Genomic DNA, 19,943 nt, shown 5'->3' with positions numbered 1-19,943 from the left:
GTTTTTTTTAGTCAATTTTAAAACAGCTTTATGAACAGGAGGCAGATTAGCTCGAGACGGTTACAAGAAAACTCTGATCGGAAAAGCATATTTGAAGATAACATACAACGAATTGCTAATGCATAAACAGTTCTTTTATATTTAATGCCAGGAACTCAGATGAGAGTCCTACATCTGCATTTTAACAGTCTTCATCAATCAAACTGTTGGCAAAGAGTACCACAATGAGGTTTAACGCACTATTGTCCATGTCCATAGAAACCTCAGACAGTACAGCTATGAACTCTTGCGTGTAGGAGTTTGATTAGTAACTTGACTAAATTGATGTGGTTAGATGATGAAGGGTGGATGAAAGCTTGTGTGGAGTAATCCCTGTCTATTGGGCTGAATTTTCTGTTTGTGGGTTGTAAATACATTGTAAAACTTCCTAAATCATACATGTGGTCTATCTCCTGATGCTATAATTAATTTATTTCCTCACCAAATCCTTTACAATCTCTTTTGTGTTTGCCAGCACTTTCATATTTTGTATTGTTACAAGCCTCTGTAATGTACTTTCAAAGACCAAGTCCAAATCATCCAGACAACAAAAGTTAATCTCACACTGATTCCTGACATATTTAACACAAATTTCAGCAACAACCAGCAAATATAATCTTTTACTTCTTGTCCATCAATAAATACTCTGTCTTATGTTGCCTGTCATTTCTTGTTCAGCTTATTGCACCATTTCTATTGCTTTATCATTATAACTAGCCCTGCATCACATTCATAATGTAGAATTAGAGTTAGGTCTATTGTCACAAGTACTCACAAGTGCAGTGAAAAGTTTACAAAGTGGCCACTTACAGTGCTACCTTGGGTACAGAGGTACTTAGGTACAGGATCTTAGGAATAAGTTGGAAAAATAAAGAAATAATAATTTCGGCATTACGGTCCTTTGCACCATCTTAGATAGAAGGTACCAAGGTACAAAATTTTAGAAACAAATTAGGAAAAAAAATTAATAAGTTCAGCATTATAATCTTCAAACAGACCGTATGATCACTGTGCTTGATTAAACACATACAATGAAATATTCACGAAGATTGTGTTTAATTCGATATTCTAAAATGTTCTCTGACCTAACATTTAATTAGAGCTAACCACATTGTTGTCACAATCTCTCTGTTGTTCTTCTGTATTCACAGAATTCATTTACTACAGTTCATTTCCCAGAATTAAACAAAAATTGTTTTTTAAATTGTTCATTTTTTTAAATGGCCTGGGAGGCAGTTTTAGATTCATATAAAAAATTCCTCAATTTTAACATATTCCAGTTGCCATCATAAAATGTCCCACAGTGCTTCACAGAATATATACCAAACAAAGTTTGATGCCAAGTTATGTAAGGAAACATTAACACAAATATTAAAAAGAAGCTTTTCGATCAAGGAGGTAGGATTTCAGCAGTAATTTGAAGGGAGAGAGAGGGTGTGCAAGAGTCAAATATGTTTATGGAACTAATTATAGACTTTAGGGCCTAGACAGCTGAAGACAGCCAATAATAATGAGACAAAGGAAACTAGGTATGAGTGAAAACAAAAGTCCTCCTCATCTCAATCCTGAAAGGCTACTGTTGTATTCTGTGACGACACCCACTGATTTTCCACCCCTTAGGCAGGGAAAATATCCTTCTTGCATGCCACCCTGTTCAGCCCTGTCAGAGGGAACACAACAGGCTAAGAACCACCAGAGAAGCAGGAAAGTCAAATTTTTGGGTTTACACCCTTCACCTAGTCACGATGAAGGTTGTAAACCCTAAATGTTGATGTCCCTGCTCACTTGATGCTGCCTGACCTGCTGTGTTCCTCCAGCTCCTCACTGTATTGACTGTAATTCTAGCATCTGCAGTTCTTGCCTTCTCTCGGCCCTGTTCGAAGTCTTATGCTTCAATGAGATCCCTCTCATTCTTCTAAACTATTGATAATATTTTTTAAAAAAACTTTTTAACCACTGTTGGTTGTTGTAACAACCCATTTGGTTCACTATATCCTTTAGGGAAGGAAATTTGCCATCATTACCAGAGCTGGCCCACTTGTGACTCCACATCTACAGCAATGTGTTGACTTTTAATTGCCCTCCAGGCATTTAGAGATGGCCAATGAATGCTGGCCTAGCTAGTGGCACTCACATTCCATGAATGAATAGTAGAAAAACTCACTTATAGAACAGAGATCAGTCTGGTGAACCTCTATTGCATGCCCTCAAAGGGAAAGAAAACAAAAACTGTACAAAATATTCCAAGTGTGGTTACACCAAGGCTTTACACAATTGCATTAAGACGTCTTTATTCCTGTAGTCAGCTCCTCTTGCAATATTAGCCAACATAACATTTGCATTCCTAAGAACCACCAGAGAAGCAGGGAAATCAAATGTTTGGGTTTACACCCTTCATCTAGTCATGATGAGGGGTGTGAACCAAAAGCATTGATGCATTGGGGCAGCATTGTGGCTCAGTGGTTAGCACTGTAGCTTCACAGCACCAGGGACCCAGGTTCGATTCTACCCTCGGGTGACTGTCTGTGTGGAGTTTGCACATTCTCCCTGTGTCTGCGTGGGTTTGCTCTGGTTTTCTCCCACAGTCCAAAGATGTGCAGGCTGGGTGGATCAGCCATACTAAATTGCCCATAGTGTTCAAGGGTGTGTGGGTTATACGGGGATGGGTCTGGGTGGGATGTTCCAAGGGGCGGTGTGGACTTGTTGGGCCAAAGGGCCTATTTCCACACTGTAGGGAATCTAATTTCTTGCTGCATCAACATGTTGGCTTTCGCTAACTTATGAACAAGGGTATCCAGGTCTCTTCAGACATTGACACTTCTCAAACTCTCACCATTTAATAAATATTCTGCATTAGCGAGTTTTGAGAAGATTTGTAGCTCAGGTTGAGGTTCTGGATGTGAGTTTGCTCGCTGAGCTGGAAGGTTAGTTTTCAGACGTTTCATCACCATTCTAGGTAACATCATCAGTGAGCCTCCGATGAAGCACTGGTGTTATGTCCCACTTTCTATTTATCTGTTTAGGTTTCCTTGGGTTGGTGATGTCATTTCCTGCATCGGTGATGTCATTTCCTGTTATTTTTCTCAGAGGCTGGTAGATTGGCTCCAAATCAATGTGTTTGTTGATGGAGTTCCGGTTGGAATGCCATGCTTCTAGGAATTCTCATGCTTGTCTCTGTTTGGCTTGTCCTAGGATGGATGTGTTGACCCAATCAAAGTGGTGTCCTTCCTCATCTGTATGTAAGGATACGAGTGGTAGTGGGTCATGTCGTTTTGTGGCTGGTTGATGTTCATGTATCCTGGTGGCTAGCTTTCTGCCAGTTTGTCCAATGTAGTGTTTGGCACAATTCTTGCAAGGTATTTTGTAGATGACAACAAGCAAAACGAATGTCATCTACAAAATACCTTGCAAGAACTGTGACAAACACTACATTGGACAAACTGGCAGAAAGCTAGCCACCAGGATACATGAACATCAACTAGCCACAAAACGACATGACCCACTATCACTAGTATCCTTACATACAGATGAGGAAGGACACCACTTTGTTTGGGACAACACATCCAACCTAGGACAAGCCAAACAGAGACATGCATGAGAATTCCTAGAAGCATGGCATTCCAACTGGAACTCCATCAACAAACACATTGATTTGGAGCCAATCTACCATTCTCTGAGAAAAAGAATAAGAAATGACATCACCAATGCAGGAAATGACATCACCAACCCAAGGAAACCTAAACAGATAAATAGAAAGCGGGACATACCACCAGCGCTTCATCGGAGGCTCACTGATGATGTTACCTAGAATGGTGACAAAACGTCTGAAAACTAATCTTCCAGCTCAGCGAGCAAACTCACATCCACAAATATTCTGCACTTCCGTTTTTCTACTGAAAAAGAATAACTTCACATTTCTCCACATTATCCTATATCTACCTTGCTCATTACCATTTACAAAGTCTGGCTTAACCTGCCGGAACACTCTACTTTCTCCACACAACTCATTTTCCCACCCAGTCTTGTGTCATCAGAAAACTTGGAAATATTAAATTTCTTCCCGACATGCAACCCATTGATGCAGATTGTGAATAGCTGGGGGCTGAAATACTGCTCTGCTCCTGTTATCTATGTTTCAATGTCTACTGATCCACTGGTCATAGCCTGTCAGCCTGAGAATGACACATTTATTCTTACACTTTGTTTTCTGCCTATTAATCCATACGATATACTACCCCCAATCCCCTGTCTTCTAATTCTGGTTGATAACTTGCTCTATAAAACTCTTTAAGCACCTTCTGAAAATCCAAATACACTGCATCTACTAGTTGTCCCCTAATCTGTTCTGCCTGTTACTCTTTAAAATCTGTAACAGGTTTGTCAAACCTGTTATTTCTGTTTTATAAACCAATTTTGATATTTTTCAATCCCACCGCTATCTTCTCAGCAATTAGTTATGACATCTTTTATAACAAATTCTAACATTACCTTCACTATTAGTGTCAGGTTTACAAGGCTGTCCTTCCCTTTTTTCTTCCCTCCCTCCCTTCTGAAGTAGTGGGGTTATATTTGCTCCTTTCCAGTCTGTAAGAACTACTCCAAAATCTCTAGAATTGTAGGAGATAACAGTTGTTCATTTTCAATTCTTCCTTGGTTTCCTAGTAATCGTGGAGGATTTCAGCATTTTCCAACATGAAGGCAAACAGAAAGCATTTGTAATGTTCATATGTCATTTCCTTACTCCCCATTACTGGTTCTTACGCATCTGCCTGCAGAGGATCCACATTTATCCCGTCTCATATTTTTTTCTTTTTATATGCCTACAAAAACTTTCTTAGTCCAATTAACAATCCCTTGATACTTTACTTTATTTTTTTCCGTTATTAAATTATTAGTCCTCCTTTGCTGAATTCTAAACATTCCCATCCTCAAACTGTTTCAGAGGTTCTAGGAACTACAGATGCTGGAGATTCTGAGATAACAAGGCGTAGAGCTGGATGAACACAGCAGGCCAAGCAGCTGCAGAGGACCAGGGAAGCTGACATTTCAGGCCTAGGCCCTTCTTCAGAAATGGGTGAGGGGAAGGGAGTTCTGAAATAAATAGGGAGAGAGGGGGAGGCGGATAGAAGATGGATAGAGGATATCTCGTCTCCTTTATCCATCTTCTATCTGCCTCCCCCTCTCTCCCTATTTATTTCAGAACTCCCTTCCCCTCCCCCATTTCTGAAGAAGGATCTAGGCCCGAACTGTCAGATCTCTTGCTCCTATGATAGCGCTTAGCCTGCTGTATTCACCCAGCTCTACACCTTGTTATCCCATCCTCAAATTGACTACTTCATTTGGAAGTTTGATAAGCTTCCCATTAATATGATACCATCGTTAACTTATTCTGTTAGCTATGTTTGCATCAACTTTATTGCAAGATATCTGTGCCTCAAAAGAATATTTTTAAGCTTTTATTAACTCTTTAAATGTAAACCATTACCTGCCTGTTATCATACCTTTTGATATAATTTCCTAATCCATCAAAGGTCATTCATCGCACACCTTCAAAGTTTCCTTCGTTTTGATTGGAATCTCTATTTTCAGATTAATGTACATCCTCTTCAAAAATACTGCAAATTTCTATCCTATTATGATCACTCTTTCTTATAGGCTAGTTTATAATTAGATTATTAACTACCCCCTTCTCAGTTAGTAATACTAGATATTTAATAGGTGTTTCCTCAACACATTGTTCTAGAAAACCATCTCATATACATTCTAGCAGCTTGTCCTCCATGGCATTATTGTGAATTAGGTTTACCCAGTCAGACTGAAGAACTCAATGATTGCTGTATTAATCTTATGGTACGGACCTCTAATTTCCTGACTTGTAATGTGCCTTATATTACCATGGCTGTTTAATGGCCTAAACAACGCCTACCAATTATTGTTGTCCCATGCTGTTTCTTACCTGCACTCAAATTGAATCTACACCTTGATATTTCGATTTAGGATCTTGTCCCACTGATGTTGTGATCACATCCATTGTTAACAGCTCAACCACACCTTCTTTTTCTTTTTCCATTCAGTTCCTAATTTTGGTCATCGCACATCTAGGTCTTTACCATGACAGTTTATCTATTCTATTGCAAACATCATCTAAATTCAAATAAAGGGCCATTAGTCCTTCCTTTACATTATTTCCACCACTCCTAGCCTTATTGTCTGGTGCTATGAAGTTTGAATGCTCTTTCCCTTCCCGCCCAGACTGTCAGTTCCAAATTGCTAACTTGCTCTCTTGCATTCTCTTTTTTTTTAACTTAATCACATCTTCTCTCGCTTTCTCCCTCATCCCCACTGCATAGTTTAAAGGTCTCCCTACTGTCCTCATTTTACAAAGCACCATTATATGTGTCCCAGCATAGTTCATTTGAAGGCCCCCCAAAATGCACAGCTCTCACTTTTCCAGTGCTGGAAACAGTACACTATGAATTGAAAAACAATTCTGACACAATAATCTTTGAGTCAGATTATTAACTCATTAATTTCATTCACTCCAAGGCAATTTGCTTTTGGCTTGTGTAATAATCCAGAGATTATTCCCTTTGAGATTCCACTGAGGCAACATTTCATTAATTATTGTTGGTTGAAAAATATATCTGTGCAGTGTAGGCCTCCCTTGAGTCTTCGAAAGCACAAACAATGCAAAAATGGTTAAAATCGCCAATTAAATTTAGAACACTTTCTAGGAACTTGTTGCATGGCAATCTTGCAGCTACAACAGATATTTCAGAGACTTTGTCTGACCTGATATTTATTTTTTTTCCAGTTGTACGAAGGGAAATGAGTGAAAGAGACATTGTCTTCCTTATTGATGGATCAGACAATGTTGGAAACACCAATTTACCTTTCGTCAAGGACTTCATCACAAGAATAGTTCAGAATTTGGCCATTGGAAGTGACCAGGTGCGAGTAGGTCTGGCACAGTACAGCGATGACACTGAAGCTGAATTCTATCTAAACACTTACTCTTCAGAAGCTGAACTTCTGTCTCATATTAGGACCCTCAGATTGCGAGGTGGGACAACTGCCAACACTGGTTCAGCATTGGATTTTGCCAGTAAATACTTCTTTACTAGCTCAGCAGGAAGTCGAATAAAAGAAAACATTCCTCAGTTTTTGGTGCTTGTTACTATTGGAAGGTCCGATGATGATGTGGACGCACCATCAGATGCATTGAAGCGAGCTGCAGTAATGACCTTTGCTGTTGGAGTCAAACACACAGACCCAGCCCAGCTAGAAGAGATGGCAATTGACCCAAGTTTGATCTTCAGTGTCAATGATTTCCAGTCTCTGCCAGATTTACTGGATGAGATGATAATACCACTGACCACACTGGCAGTACCTACTGTTATCGAAGAACCAATAAGTATTGAAGAACAAGTGATTACAACAGAAGGTACACAAATCAAGTTTTATCTTTTTTTTGCAGATGTGATTGCATTACCACTAGAGTTACCAATAGTGAGAAAGATTGGAAAATTTCCAAAAAATGACACGAGGATTGCGACACGTAATCAATCTATGGAATGTTCTTTGTCATGAAGATGGGCTTTATGTTGCCTCTAAATTTAAATAAGATGAGTATGTAGACATGTGCTAAACATGTTGCTCTGCAGGGTCTCTTGTTCAGGTGAGATTAACCTTGTGCACAGCTTGCATGTCCGACATAAAGCCGGCTTGTACCATTAAAGGGAAGCATAAACAGAAAATGTTAAAATAACCATTCCAGCAGCATCTGAAGAAAGCGACAGGTTCAACCCAAAATGTTAACACTGTTTCCCTTCTCACAGATTCTACCTGACCTGCTTTACTTTCTCCAACATTTCTGCTTTTCATTATTTTGGATTTCTGCCATCCACTGCATTTTGCTTTCTTCTTAAAGATGAAGCACATCCTGGCTGCAACAGATGCTGGAAGTGACTGAGGAAGGCTGCCTAACCTGCAGGGAAAGTGAAAACGCAGGACAGAGAGAGTGAGGATATGAAGCCTTGGCACAGGAGATGGGCAGGAAGAGAGACAAATCCTTTGTTTAGACCTTGACCTCCAGCTAAGTCATGACAAATGCAGCCAGAGGAGAAAGCCACTCCTGCCAATTCAAACAATGCACCTATATGTAATGTTTGAAGAAATTTAATGACCCCATGGATGTGGTCATGATCAATGAATGTCTCTTTAAATATATATCCTTACAAATATACTATCCGTCTTTCACATACTGCTTAATTCACCGCTTCACCTTGGCTTAACTACAAATATTCTCTATGAATCACAATTCATACACATTATTCATAGTCCCACCATTTTTAATTCATTTACAGAATGCAGGCCTTGCTGGCCAGGCCAGAATTTGTTGACCATTTGTCGACTAATTAGCTTTGAGGAGTTGGTGGTAAGCTTCGAGATGCAGGCATACCCCAGTGTTATAAAAGAGGGAGATCCCAGTTTTTGACAAAGTGACAATCATGGACCAGTGATACATTTCAAAGCCGGGACGGTATTTGGCTTGGAGGGGACCTTCCAGGTGGGGATGTTCCCATACATTGCTGCTTTTGTCATTTGAGATGATGGAAGTTGCAGATTCAGAAAATGATGTTTGCTAACTCTAATAGAAAGGTTGTGCTTTTAGCATGATGAATAACACACTGCAGACCACAGTGATTTTGGACACATGCTTAGAGGACTGCAAAGCTATTCCACAACTCTATAGCCAGTGGAAATATTACTTGAGAATTCTGAAGGTCTGGTCAATGATATTTTGTGCGGGAACTTGACTCTCATTACGTATATGCTGGCTATATACTCATTAGGATGTACATCATTATCGTTGGCCAGGTAGCCAGCAGATAGCCCTTGTCACCCACAACCGCAATCTCACTTGACCTGGTGGCTCCAATTTGAAGGCGACAGAAAGCAGAGTAACAACATTGTGACTGCTGCCAGGACATTGGCCATGACCTGCACGGTGTGCTCGGCGCCAACTGGGAGTGGAACCCTTTATGGCTATGATCCATCTCTCCATTTAGATGTGACATAAAGCAGTCGGGCATGTGTAGTTTAATGGAACCCTGGTCCATGCAGGAGCTGACTATTCTGCCAAAGCCTATGCAGTGAGAACAACAATGTGCTCCACTCTCCTGGTGTAAAGGGCATTTCTTAAGCAGTAGTAGAATACAAACGAACAATGTAAAGGAGATATGCGTAGAAAGTTCTTTACACAGAGGGTGGTGGGTGCCTGCAACGCGTTGCCAGCGGAGGTGGTAGAGTCGGGCACGATAGTGTCATTTAAGATGTATCTAGACAGATACATGAATGGGCAGGGAGCAGAGGGATACAGATCCTTGGAAAATAGGTGCCAGGTTTAGATAGATGATCTGGATCGGTGCAGGCTTGGAGGGCCGAAGGGCTTGTTCCTGTGCTGTAATTTTCTTTGTTCTTAGTATCTGTAGCAGGTCAGAAAGATCCTGATTCACTGTTGCGATAATTTTTGGTGGCGCTGTTCTTACTGTGCTCTGAGCCTGTAAGTTTGTTTGTGTGAGGTGGCATAATTTACTGAGCTCCCCCTCACTTGGATTGAGGTGAGAGAAAGTCTCAGCAGAAGACATCAGCAAGTTAAGGCCTGCTGCTAAGACACCTTGTGCCCCTCCTTTTCCTCACTGAGCACCTCGCCTTCTTCTGCAATTTCTCCGTTCAATCTCCCTTTCATGTGCAGGCAGGGGCTTGGTAACTGCAGCATCCATGATTGCAAATAAGGAGTCAACCCATGTACAAGTCCTTGAAGTCACAATTAAGGGCTTCCTCACATACATAACCACTGCAGGTCAATTTCAGGAACTTTAAACAGCGTGAGAAAACTCATGACAGTTCTACAAAATTTGAAAATCCCCATGGGATTCAACCCGCAAATGACCTGCATGTGGTTGATGATCACTTTAAACAGTAAGTGCTGGTTAGTGTGGAGTTCCTTTCTTGCTGGTGAGCACATATGGAGCTATAGGAGATGAAGAAAGGGAGCTGGAGCTGTAAGGACAAAAGTATCAAAACTGCTGTCAAAATAACCTTTGCATGTTTCCTGACATCACAATGTATCTATTTTGGACACTTCTAATGCCCTTACCGATATGGCGCCTAGGGCAGGCCATGCCAGATGTTTGCGCACACAATGTGACACCATTTTGGTCCTGCAAAAGCGCCCATAGCATCAACATTATAAGGCGTTATGGAGCTATATTTTGTGGTCATATATTGAGAATAGATTTTTCTTCTCCCTTGTCATTGCCCAAAACAGTGAGGAGCACAGTTAAAGAACTCTTGATTGGATCCCAAGATGAAAGAAACATGTTGAAGGAGATAAGCTGCAATGGCCTACAGCAGGGTTGGCACCTCACTGAGCTCTGAGGATGCACATGTATCAAAGATGGGCAAGCACTTTGGTTTGAATCTTGCAAATCCAAATACTTGACCTAGCGTATAGCTCCTCCTAAAAAAAACTGTATTTTTAATTTTCGCATCAGATTCCTAATTACATACCTTACTCTATAGCTACTTAAATATTTATATAAATTTCTGCTCAATTTCTGCAGCCAGGAAGAGAGATATTGTCTTCCTAATTGATGGATCTCCTGGAATGGGAAGATCCTTCCCTCTAGTCCGTGATTTTGTTAAGAACGTAGTTCAGGAGCTTGATATTGGACCCGACAAAGACAAAGTTGCTGTGGTACAGTACAGTTCTGACTCAAGAGTTGAATTTGGCCTCAACACTCATTCAACTCTAGATGCAGTTTTAAACACAATTAAAAGGATGAGACTGAAAACAGGGAGACCCCTCAACACTGGTGCTGCACTCGACTATGTCACAAGGAACGTCTTCAGTCCATCCACAGGGAGCAGAGGAGATGCTGGAGCTTCACAAATCCTGGTGCTCATCACTGCTGGGAAATCCAGAGATGATGTTGGACAGGCAGCAGATACAATGAAACAGGCTGGTATCGTGCCCATTGCTATTGGAGCCAAGGATGCAGACACAGCAGAGCTTCAAAAGATCGTATATGAGCCAAATTTTATTTTGAAACTGGGAGATTTTAAGGAATTACAAAGTATTCAAAAGGAGCTGGTATCTAAAGTTAAAACCGTCTTCATTGTTGAGGAAATAACTACTATTACTCCTGAAGGTAAGAAGCCTTTGAGCGATTATGTTTAATTTGTGCCATTAATTTACACAACATCATCTAAATTTCAATTAAGTAGCAGGTGAAACTGTGAAACCATAGATTCATAGAAACGTGAAACCATGAATGAAGCCAGATATCCTGTGTGCCTGCACTGGCACATTGAAAGAAAAAAAAGAGCCACGCTTTTTCTCATTTTGTTTGGAATCCTCTGAGTTGAACTTCCTCAAATACCTTACCAGTTCATTTTTTTAGAATTGTTCACAAAATTAGCTTTCACCACCTATTCAGGTACAATGGTTCCCATTTTGACAATTCCTAGTGACATATAATCTCATCTCTCCCCTAGGTAATTTCTAATGATTTCATACTTAGGACTCCTGTTTCTGAGCCGCACACCATGGGGATTTTTTTTCTCTCTTACAGTACTATTGAATATCTCATTTTGGAAACCTCCATTAGGTCAACTCTTAACCTTTTGTTTAAGGAGAAAGTTTCCAACTTTGCTGATATCTCCTCAACTGAAATGTTGACTGTTTCTCTCCATAGATGTACTGGTTGTTCCTATTAATATCTATATTAGCCCTCTTTAAGTGCACCACCTAAACCCCAGATACTAGCCAATACTTAAACTCAAGTGAAGGGATTCCGTAATCCCCGCATTGTTTAAAATGGTATCTCTGAGCAAAAATGTTAAAACATTCCAATTCTAAGGCACTTTCTAAGATGGACATAAAAAGATTCAGTACAACTATTTCAAAGATGCCAAGGAAGTTATTGCTGGTGCCCAGGCCAAGATTCAGATTTCAATCCAAATCACAAAAGCAGGTTGAACATTATTCCATTTCTATTTATGAATGTTTCCTATGTGCAAATTGGCTTCGAGGTGTCCTTCTTTACATAAACAGGCAGACTTCAAACAATACTTCATTTGATTAGATTAGATTTCCCACAGTATGGAAACAGGCCCTTCGGCCCAACAAGTCCACACCGCCCCTTGGATCATCCCCGCCAGACCCATCCCCCTATAACCCACACACCCCTGAACACTACAGGCAATTTAGCATGGCCAATCCATCTAGCCCGCAAATCTTTGGACTGTGGGAGGAAACCGGAGCACCCAAAGGAAGCCCATGCAGACACGGGGAGAATGTGCAAACTCCACACAGACAGTTACCCGAGGCTGGAATCGAACCCGGGTCCCTGGCACTGTGAGGCTGCAGTGCTAACCACTGAGCCACCGTGCCGCCCCAATGCATCAATGTTTTTGGTTTACACCCTTCATCGTGACTAGATAAAGCACTTTGGCAGATCACAAGGATAAGGAAGGCACTTTATGGCTTTCACATTTCTTAACACTGGTTGGCATCTACCATACTGTTGGCAATTTCACCACAATTTCTGTAACTGTCCTCATTATTACTCAGTGCAGTGCAAACTTTAGAATCATCTGAAAATATCACAATTCTTCTCCCCAGGCCCAAGTCGATTTTACGCTTAAAAATCAAGGATAGTAATAGACCCAGAATGAGTCTCAGGAAACTACTCTGCAATCCACCTCCCAGCCTGTAAATATTCAACCCTCTATGTTGCATTTGGGCAATGTGCTAAACCTTTATCCATGCCCTCATCGTCTCCTTAATTTCATGGACTTTGAATTGAATAAATCACCTGAGTGGCACTTGTTCAAATGCCTTCCGAATATCTAAACATAAAACATCTACAATATGGCCTTGATCAACATTCTCTGATACTTGTGACGATCAATGCAGAAAGCAGTTACTTGAAACAATGTAAATTTCTAGTTAATAATTAAATGGGCGACATTTCAAGATACTCCATTTTAAATTTTTTTCTGTTAAAAAAATGACTAAAATTGACACTAATTCAACCTCACTTTCTTCCCTTATACCTTAAATTACAGAAAGGAGCATTCCCCCTTTATATATTTCATGCATCATTCTCTGGGTGGGGGAGGTGTTGGTTGGGTCACTGGATGGCTGGTGTGAATTGCAGAGTAACATTAACAATGTGGATTCAATTCCTGCTCCACTGAGGTTATAATGAAATTCTCTCCTTCTCAACACCACCACCACCCCCCCAATCACCTGTGGCGTGGTGACCCTTGTGTTAAATCACTATCAGTCATCTGTCTCTCATGAAAGTGCAGCCCTATGGTGACTTCTTGTAACTCTGTCCACAGATTTACAGTCTGCGTTGCAAGCAGTTCACTGCTTCTCCCAACTATCAGTGGGTTTGCTTGTGTTCTGAATGGCCTTTTCCAGTAATGCAGTGGAGGTTAAGTATTATAGAATATGTACAAGGCTGAGTTAAACAGTTGCTTTTCAATTGCTAAAGATTTGAGGGTTATGGGAGCTGGCTGGAAAATGGAGTTAAAGTCGCAATGAGATCAGCTTTGAACTTATTGAATGGCAGAGTACAGCTGAGGGGACAAATTAATTCTGCTCCTTTTTTTTATGATTCCCTATTTCATCGAATGATTGTCTTTAGGTGTTTCCCTTTGTTTTCAAAGAATTTCCTAAATTCACTACTACAGTAAAGACTGTCCTGATGATTCTTCCCCTCTGACTGCAAGAGTATAAATCTCCTGGATTCCTGAAATGGCTGTGGGATGTGTCACTTTGACTGGAAGCTATTACTCTCCCATATCTGGCTGTGATAGTCCACTAACCCAGGCAGCGGCAACCTGCGAATAACTGTATTCAGCGAAATTCTAAGAAATCCTGAAACCTAATCTCAAAAATGGCTACCTCTGCATTCATCCCTGTGTGAATCACATTAGATTTGTTTCTCAGTAGAAGTGCCAATTAACTAATCTTGATCCCAAAAACCTTAATCAACTTTCTCAGGGTTTTGGAGAATCAGAGACTAACTCAACCATGAACTTCTTACAGCCTTATCTGTCTGAGCTTGTCTATGATAATTAACTACCTGAATGAAGTAGCCCTCAGAAAAAGTTATATGACCTACTCTATTTTACCCTGAATTAAAAAGACATGTCCATAATATTTTATCATTATTATATACTGCTTAAGGGTTCTATCAAACGAAAAATCCTGAATTATCTTTCAGAAATCTACGTTAGATCCCTTTGATTAACCTATGCCATTCCATATTAAAGTTTATTGTATCTTTGAGAATGGTTTCTATAACTTTCCAATCACCAATGTTAAGCTGACAGTAGCCCAAAGTAGGAATTGCAGATGCTGGAGAATCTGAGATAACAAGATATAGAGCTAGATTAACATAGCAGGCCAAGCAGCATCAGAGGAGCAGAAACGCTGACGTTTCGGGCCTAGACCCTTCTTCAGAAAATAGGCCCAAAACGTCAGCCTTCCTGCTCTTCTGATGCTACTTAGCCTGCTGTGTTCATCCATCTCTACACCTTGTTATCTCGTAGTCCATAGTTTCTATTCTTTCTTTTTTCCTGGCTCTTTCTTGAGTATTGGTTTAAAATTTGGAATTGTCCAATCCTCTGACATTATTCATTCACCGACAAACATTGAATATTTTTGGCCAATGGCCCTGCAATTTCCATATTATGCATCTTGCAGTAACTTAAAATGTGTTCCATCTGGTCCATTGATTTACCAATTTTCAATAATGCTAATTCAGTCAGCAAATCTTTTCTCGATATAACTATCTTGGCCGTAACTTTCCTTTTCACTTTTAGTGTTAATTTTACAACATCCAACTCCTTTCTGTAGATGGATGCAAAAAACAGCTTACTTCATACTTTTGTAGTACCCTCAGGTCTGAAAAATCATATATTTGTCTCGAAAAATGCTTTAATTTGCTTATTCATACAAATGTTGTCAGGTTAAGGTCATCAGCTTGTCATCAATCTGGTTTCAGATATCAATTTAGACAAAGGCAGTCAAATTCTAATCCTTGCTGAATGATCTTAGGCTAAATGTATGATCCTGCTTAGGGTGCAAAGATTTTATTTTGTGAGAATTGAAACAGTTATAATGATGTTATGAAGGTGATATTATGACTCTATTTTGATATCAAAGTTGCTGGAATGAAAGTGCACTAACCTTGTATAACATGAATGTGCTGATCCGAGAAGGGTTTATTTAAGATTGGAAATAAATCAACATTTCTCCAATGTCACCGGTATGCTATGAGCTGCAGGGTCAGAGGCCAATGAGGCAGACTTTTAAATGAAAGGCCACACACGTTTCCTTGATCCACTATTTTTCCCTCCTGGATTGACTGCTCTGGATTTAATTTTGTTGATTTATTTCAGTTTTCTTTTTACAAATGAGAAATGATATCGACAAATAAACATTGTTAGATTTCCTACAGATTGTGGATGACAAAGAATGGAACAAAGATGATGATAATGTGATTGGTGTGGGCTTCCGAAAGCTTTTGGTATAATTGGCTGTCAGCTCAATAAAAAGACAGGAACAAAAAGTGGTCTGGGTGACAGAGATACAGTGGCGATGAATGGTTGTTTTATTTTTCCAAGCTGGAGGAACATATACAATGGCATTCCCAATAGGGTTTGTACTCTCTGTGCTGCTTTTCATCTTATTTATTCATGACTTTGGCTTGGATGTAGGTTACAGTTTCAAAACTTGAGGATGACAAAACTTTGAAATAATTGAGAGCTGTAGGGAGGTAATGATTGACTTCTAGACTTTAAGAGCTTCGTGAAATGGGCATACATGTGGCAAATGTAATTTAACGTACAGATGAAGTGCTGCTTCACCTGGAAAAACTGCTTAGGCCCTTGGATGTGAGCAGGGAAGAGGTGAAGGGGCAATGTTGCACTTTCTGTGGTTTGAGATAGGGTTGTTCTTCTGTTGGATAAAAATAAAGTTGAGAAAAGATTTGACTGAGGTGTTAAAATTATGAGAGTTCCAGTTAATAGAGAGGGAGAAATAAGAAGTCTCAGGTTTCAAGAACCAAAGATGATTTGAGGAAAATGTTTAGTGTTGCATGTGATTGGGACCAGATGCAATATTTATAGAGTGATAGAGGCAAATTCAATATGGTTTTTTAAATGAAATTGAATGGCTGTCAGAAGGAAGGTAAAAACAACACTCCAGCAACTGCAGTTCTTGCTATCCCTGGCTATAGGGAAAGGATTGGGTAATGCATCTGGCAAAACTGCTCTTAAGGGGAGCCCACATACTTGATAGGACAAATTGTCTCTTTCTGTGTATAAGCATTCCATGATTCTATGGTTTCATTTATTGTCACCCTGTCTGCCATACAATTCTTGTATCTATCACAATAAGAACAAAACATTCAACTCATTGTGTATAATGGCTATCAGTTCTTACATGATCTGCTGCTAATTGTACTTATATTCTTTTGCAGTTTCACCTGATGAAATGAACAAGAGAGATATTGTGTTCCTTATAGATGGATCAGAGAATGTTGGAAACACAAATTTACCTCTTGTGCATGATTTCATCAGAAATATAGTCGAGAATCTCAATATTGGAAGTGGCCATGTAAGAGTCGGTCTGGCACAGTTCAGCCACAATGCAGAAACAGAATTCTATCTTAACACCTACTGGTCAAAAGCTGACATTCTGCGCCATGTCAAAGGACTCCAATTGAAAGGTGGCACGATGCTTAATATTGGCACAGCACTGGACTTTGTCTTCAGGAACCACTTTACTGGCCATGCAGGAAGCAGAAAAGAGCAAGGAGTTCCACAGTTTCTGGTGTTGTTCACTGGCGGCAGATCAACGGATGCTGTTAAACCGTATGCCGATAAACTAAAGCGAGCTGCCATAACAACATTTGCTGTTGCAATAAGAAATGCAGATGAAGCACAGCTGCAAGAAATTGCAACTGACCCCAGTTTAGTTTTCAGTGTAAAGGAATTCCAAAATCTACCCCAGGTACAGGGAAGGCTGATGACACCATTGTCAACACTAACTGCTCCAACCGTAACAATTAAAGAGTCAGTTGTAATTGCTGGCGAATCAATGGTTACAAGTGAAGAAGGTACACAAGCTGAGTTTTGTGACTTACTTATCAGTGCATTTCTCTAATCCATAGGGTGTTGTGTCTGGTAAAGAAGATTATACGAGATTAGTTGGACATTCATGGGCATCCATAAATCCTGAAACATCAAGAGTAATCTCTTATAGGCAGGCCACCATATCTCACAGCGTGGCAGCGCAGCATTCATCTGTATCCTCCTGACACAGGCTTGTGTTTTTGCTGGTGTAATGTCTGCCTTGTTGTCTATAAATCACTTTATTTCCCTTGAACAATCACTATTTTAGCTCAGTTCTGTCTCTGAATGAATTTTTAACCCTGGAAGCGATTTTTCCTTTTAAGGCTGTCAATTTCAAGCTTCCTTGGTTGAGCCGGAAATAGTAACAGAAGAAACCAAGGACTGTTGGTACTGTTATCCATCATGAATAATCATTGCCTATTGCCGAGCGAAATTGTTACTTGAATTTGCTGAATAACAGGAAAGTTCTCTTGGGCGTTGTTAGGCTCTTTTCTTTTCAATTCCATTGCTTTGTGATCATGTTGATAGGGATGTTAAGGGTGGTGCCCATCTGCTGTTTGGCCTGCTGTGTTGCAGTACAGAAATGCTGATTTAATGTGTCAGTGCTTTGACATGCACATGTGATTATGGATTGCACACCAGGATCATTGTGAGTGTTGTCAACTCCACTGTCATTTATTACTCACATTTTTGTTTTGTCTCGGTGGCTCAAACAGGGCTGGCACTGAAGACTTCATGGCTGCAGCCAGAATACTAAGGCATTGACCTACATAATTCACTGAGCACGCTCAGAAATCAGTTGGAGATTGAGGAAATGGAATGACTTCCAATTTTGGTTCAGGATAGAGTTAATAGATAGAGCCTACAGAGAAATATGCATATAGTCAGTGGGGAGATCGGCGTTCCTCATGAAACATTGTGCATTCTCTGCTAAAAGGAAAGAGTGGAATATAGTTGGTTGTCTTCAAGAAGAGAGAAATTCAATGACCTCTCTTACACAATAGTGGATGACTAACTACAAATGATAATGTGCATATCTTCAGTTCCAAAGTGCAGGGCACATAAAAGTTTATTGCCGCCCCTTACTGTAACTGCAGTCGCAATTGTTCCTGCAGAATGTAGCAGATTTCAGTGAAGACATCCTTACTGGAGTACAGGTGTCTCAAATATTTGTTAGTCTGAGAGGTTCATAAAGGCAAATTAATCTGTCAACATCCATGGCTGGAGATGGCATACAGCTGAGAACCCTTCTCATCTTTCTGCTTCTCGCTTTTCCAGCAAAGTGTCATACGCTGATGGCCTGTTTTGATTCTCTCAATTATAATGAATTTCAATGGGGCTACTTATTAATGAAGCCAGATGTGTTTTGTTAATAAGTCTTAGAGTCAGTAGATAAACCTTAAGTAAAAGCCAAAAGAAATGTGGATGTTGTAAATCAGAAACAAAAACAGAAATTGATGGAAAAGCAAAGCAGGTCTGGCAGTGGAGAGAAATCAGAGTGAACGTTTCGGCTCAAGTGACTCTTCGTCAGAACTGATGGTAACTAGAAAAATGTCGATTTATATGCAGAAGGCTTGAGATCTCCACTGTCCCTACCACAACCCCACACAACAAGCCTTGTTATCACATCGTATGGTATTACACATAACCCATTGTTAGCCACTAACAGTCCCCATTAGTAGCTATTTACCCTCTTAGCCAGATTGTTACCACTCCTTTTTCTGTCCAACCATTCTCTCTCTTTGGGCTCTATCCTCACCAATCTTTTACTCCTTACTTCTTCCCCCCCACGCTATCTTCTGCATGTAAATTATACTTCCCTAGCCACCATCAGTTCTGAAGAAAGGTCATTCAACATGAAACCTGTTAAATTGGATTTTCTCCACTGATGCTGCCAGACCTGCTGATCTTTTAAAGAAATTTCTTTGTTTTTGTTTCTAAATAAACCTCAAGTGCCTGTTACCCAGGTCAAGTCTGTGCAAACATTTGCAATTAGAAAACATTAAGCTTGTGTTGGGCTTGTAAGGATGCATGAAGGTGGCTCACCATCATCGCCTTCTCCAGGGCAATCAGGGATGAGTAATAAGTGCTGCATCAGCTAGTATCACCCAAATTCTACGAATGAGTAACTAAAAAAATTATAGCAACAGGCAGAATGAAATAGTAACTAAACAGTATGTAATAAACAGTAAGTATTACTTAAGCTCCTTAAATAATTCAGGAGCTCGATTTTGGGTCAAAGATCAGATTGTTGTGGTATGCTATCATTTCAATTCAACAACTGAATTTGGCTTCAATATATTCTTAACAGAAGATGAGATTTTGAACAATTTATTAAACAAAGTTACAAGTAAAAACAAAGAGATCCCAAAACACTGATAGTGCATGGAACTTTGTTATGAGCATACTGGACTCAAATGCAGCTTCGTTAATTTTGCTATCATCATTGCTGGGATATCAGTGAGTGATGTTGAGATAACAAGGCGTAGAGCTGGTTGAACACAGCAGGCCAGGCAGCATCGGAGGAGCAGGAAAGCTGATGTTTCGGGTCTGGACTCTTGATGTTTGGAGATTAACGGATACAATGAATCATGATATAATGATCATTGTGGTTGGTGCCAATAAGGGTATAGTGACATCAAAGTCACAACAGATTCCACATGTTTCTAGATTTATTTCAA

The 19,943-nt window shown here is 40.0% G+C and overlaps 1 protein-coding gene across 2 annotated transcripts in view; it reads left to right on the top strand.

Annotated features, from left to right (window-relative positions):
- The window catches only part of col6a3 (collagen, type VI, alpha 3), a 179,726-nt gene that overhangs the window by 140,715 nt on the left and 19,068 nt on the right, over positions 1-19,943 (top strand). The window contains exons 18-20 of one of the 2 annotated variants that reach the window (XM_059647117.1): positions 6,854-7,483; positions 10,668-11,255; positions 16,608-17,246. In XM_059647117.1, the coding sequence (XP_059503100.1) occupies positions 6,854-7,483; positions 10,668-11,255; positions 16,608-17,246 (1,857 nt within the window). The remainder of the gene's footprint in view (positions 1-6,853; positions 7,484-10,667; positions 11,256-16,607; positions 17,247-19,943) is intronic. The other variant, XM_059647118.1, reaches the window with a different exon arrangement.

The sequence above is a fragment of the Stegostoma tigrinum genome, chromosome 7 (genome assembly GCF_030684315.1).
Source record: "Stegostoma tigrinum isolate sSteTig4 chromosome 7, sSteTig4.hap1, whole genome shotgun sequence".
Classification (NCBI taxonomy): Eukaryota; Metazoa; Chordata; class Chondrichthyes; order Orectolobiformes; family Stegostomatidae; genus Stegostoma; species Stegostoma tigrinum.
Note: the sequence above shows the minus strand (reverse complement) of the source record. Positions and strands in the feature narration are given on the sequence as shown.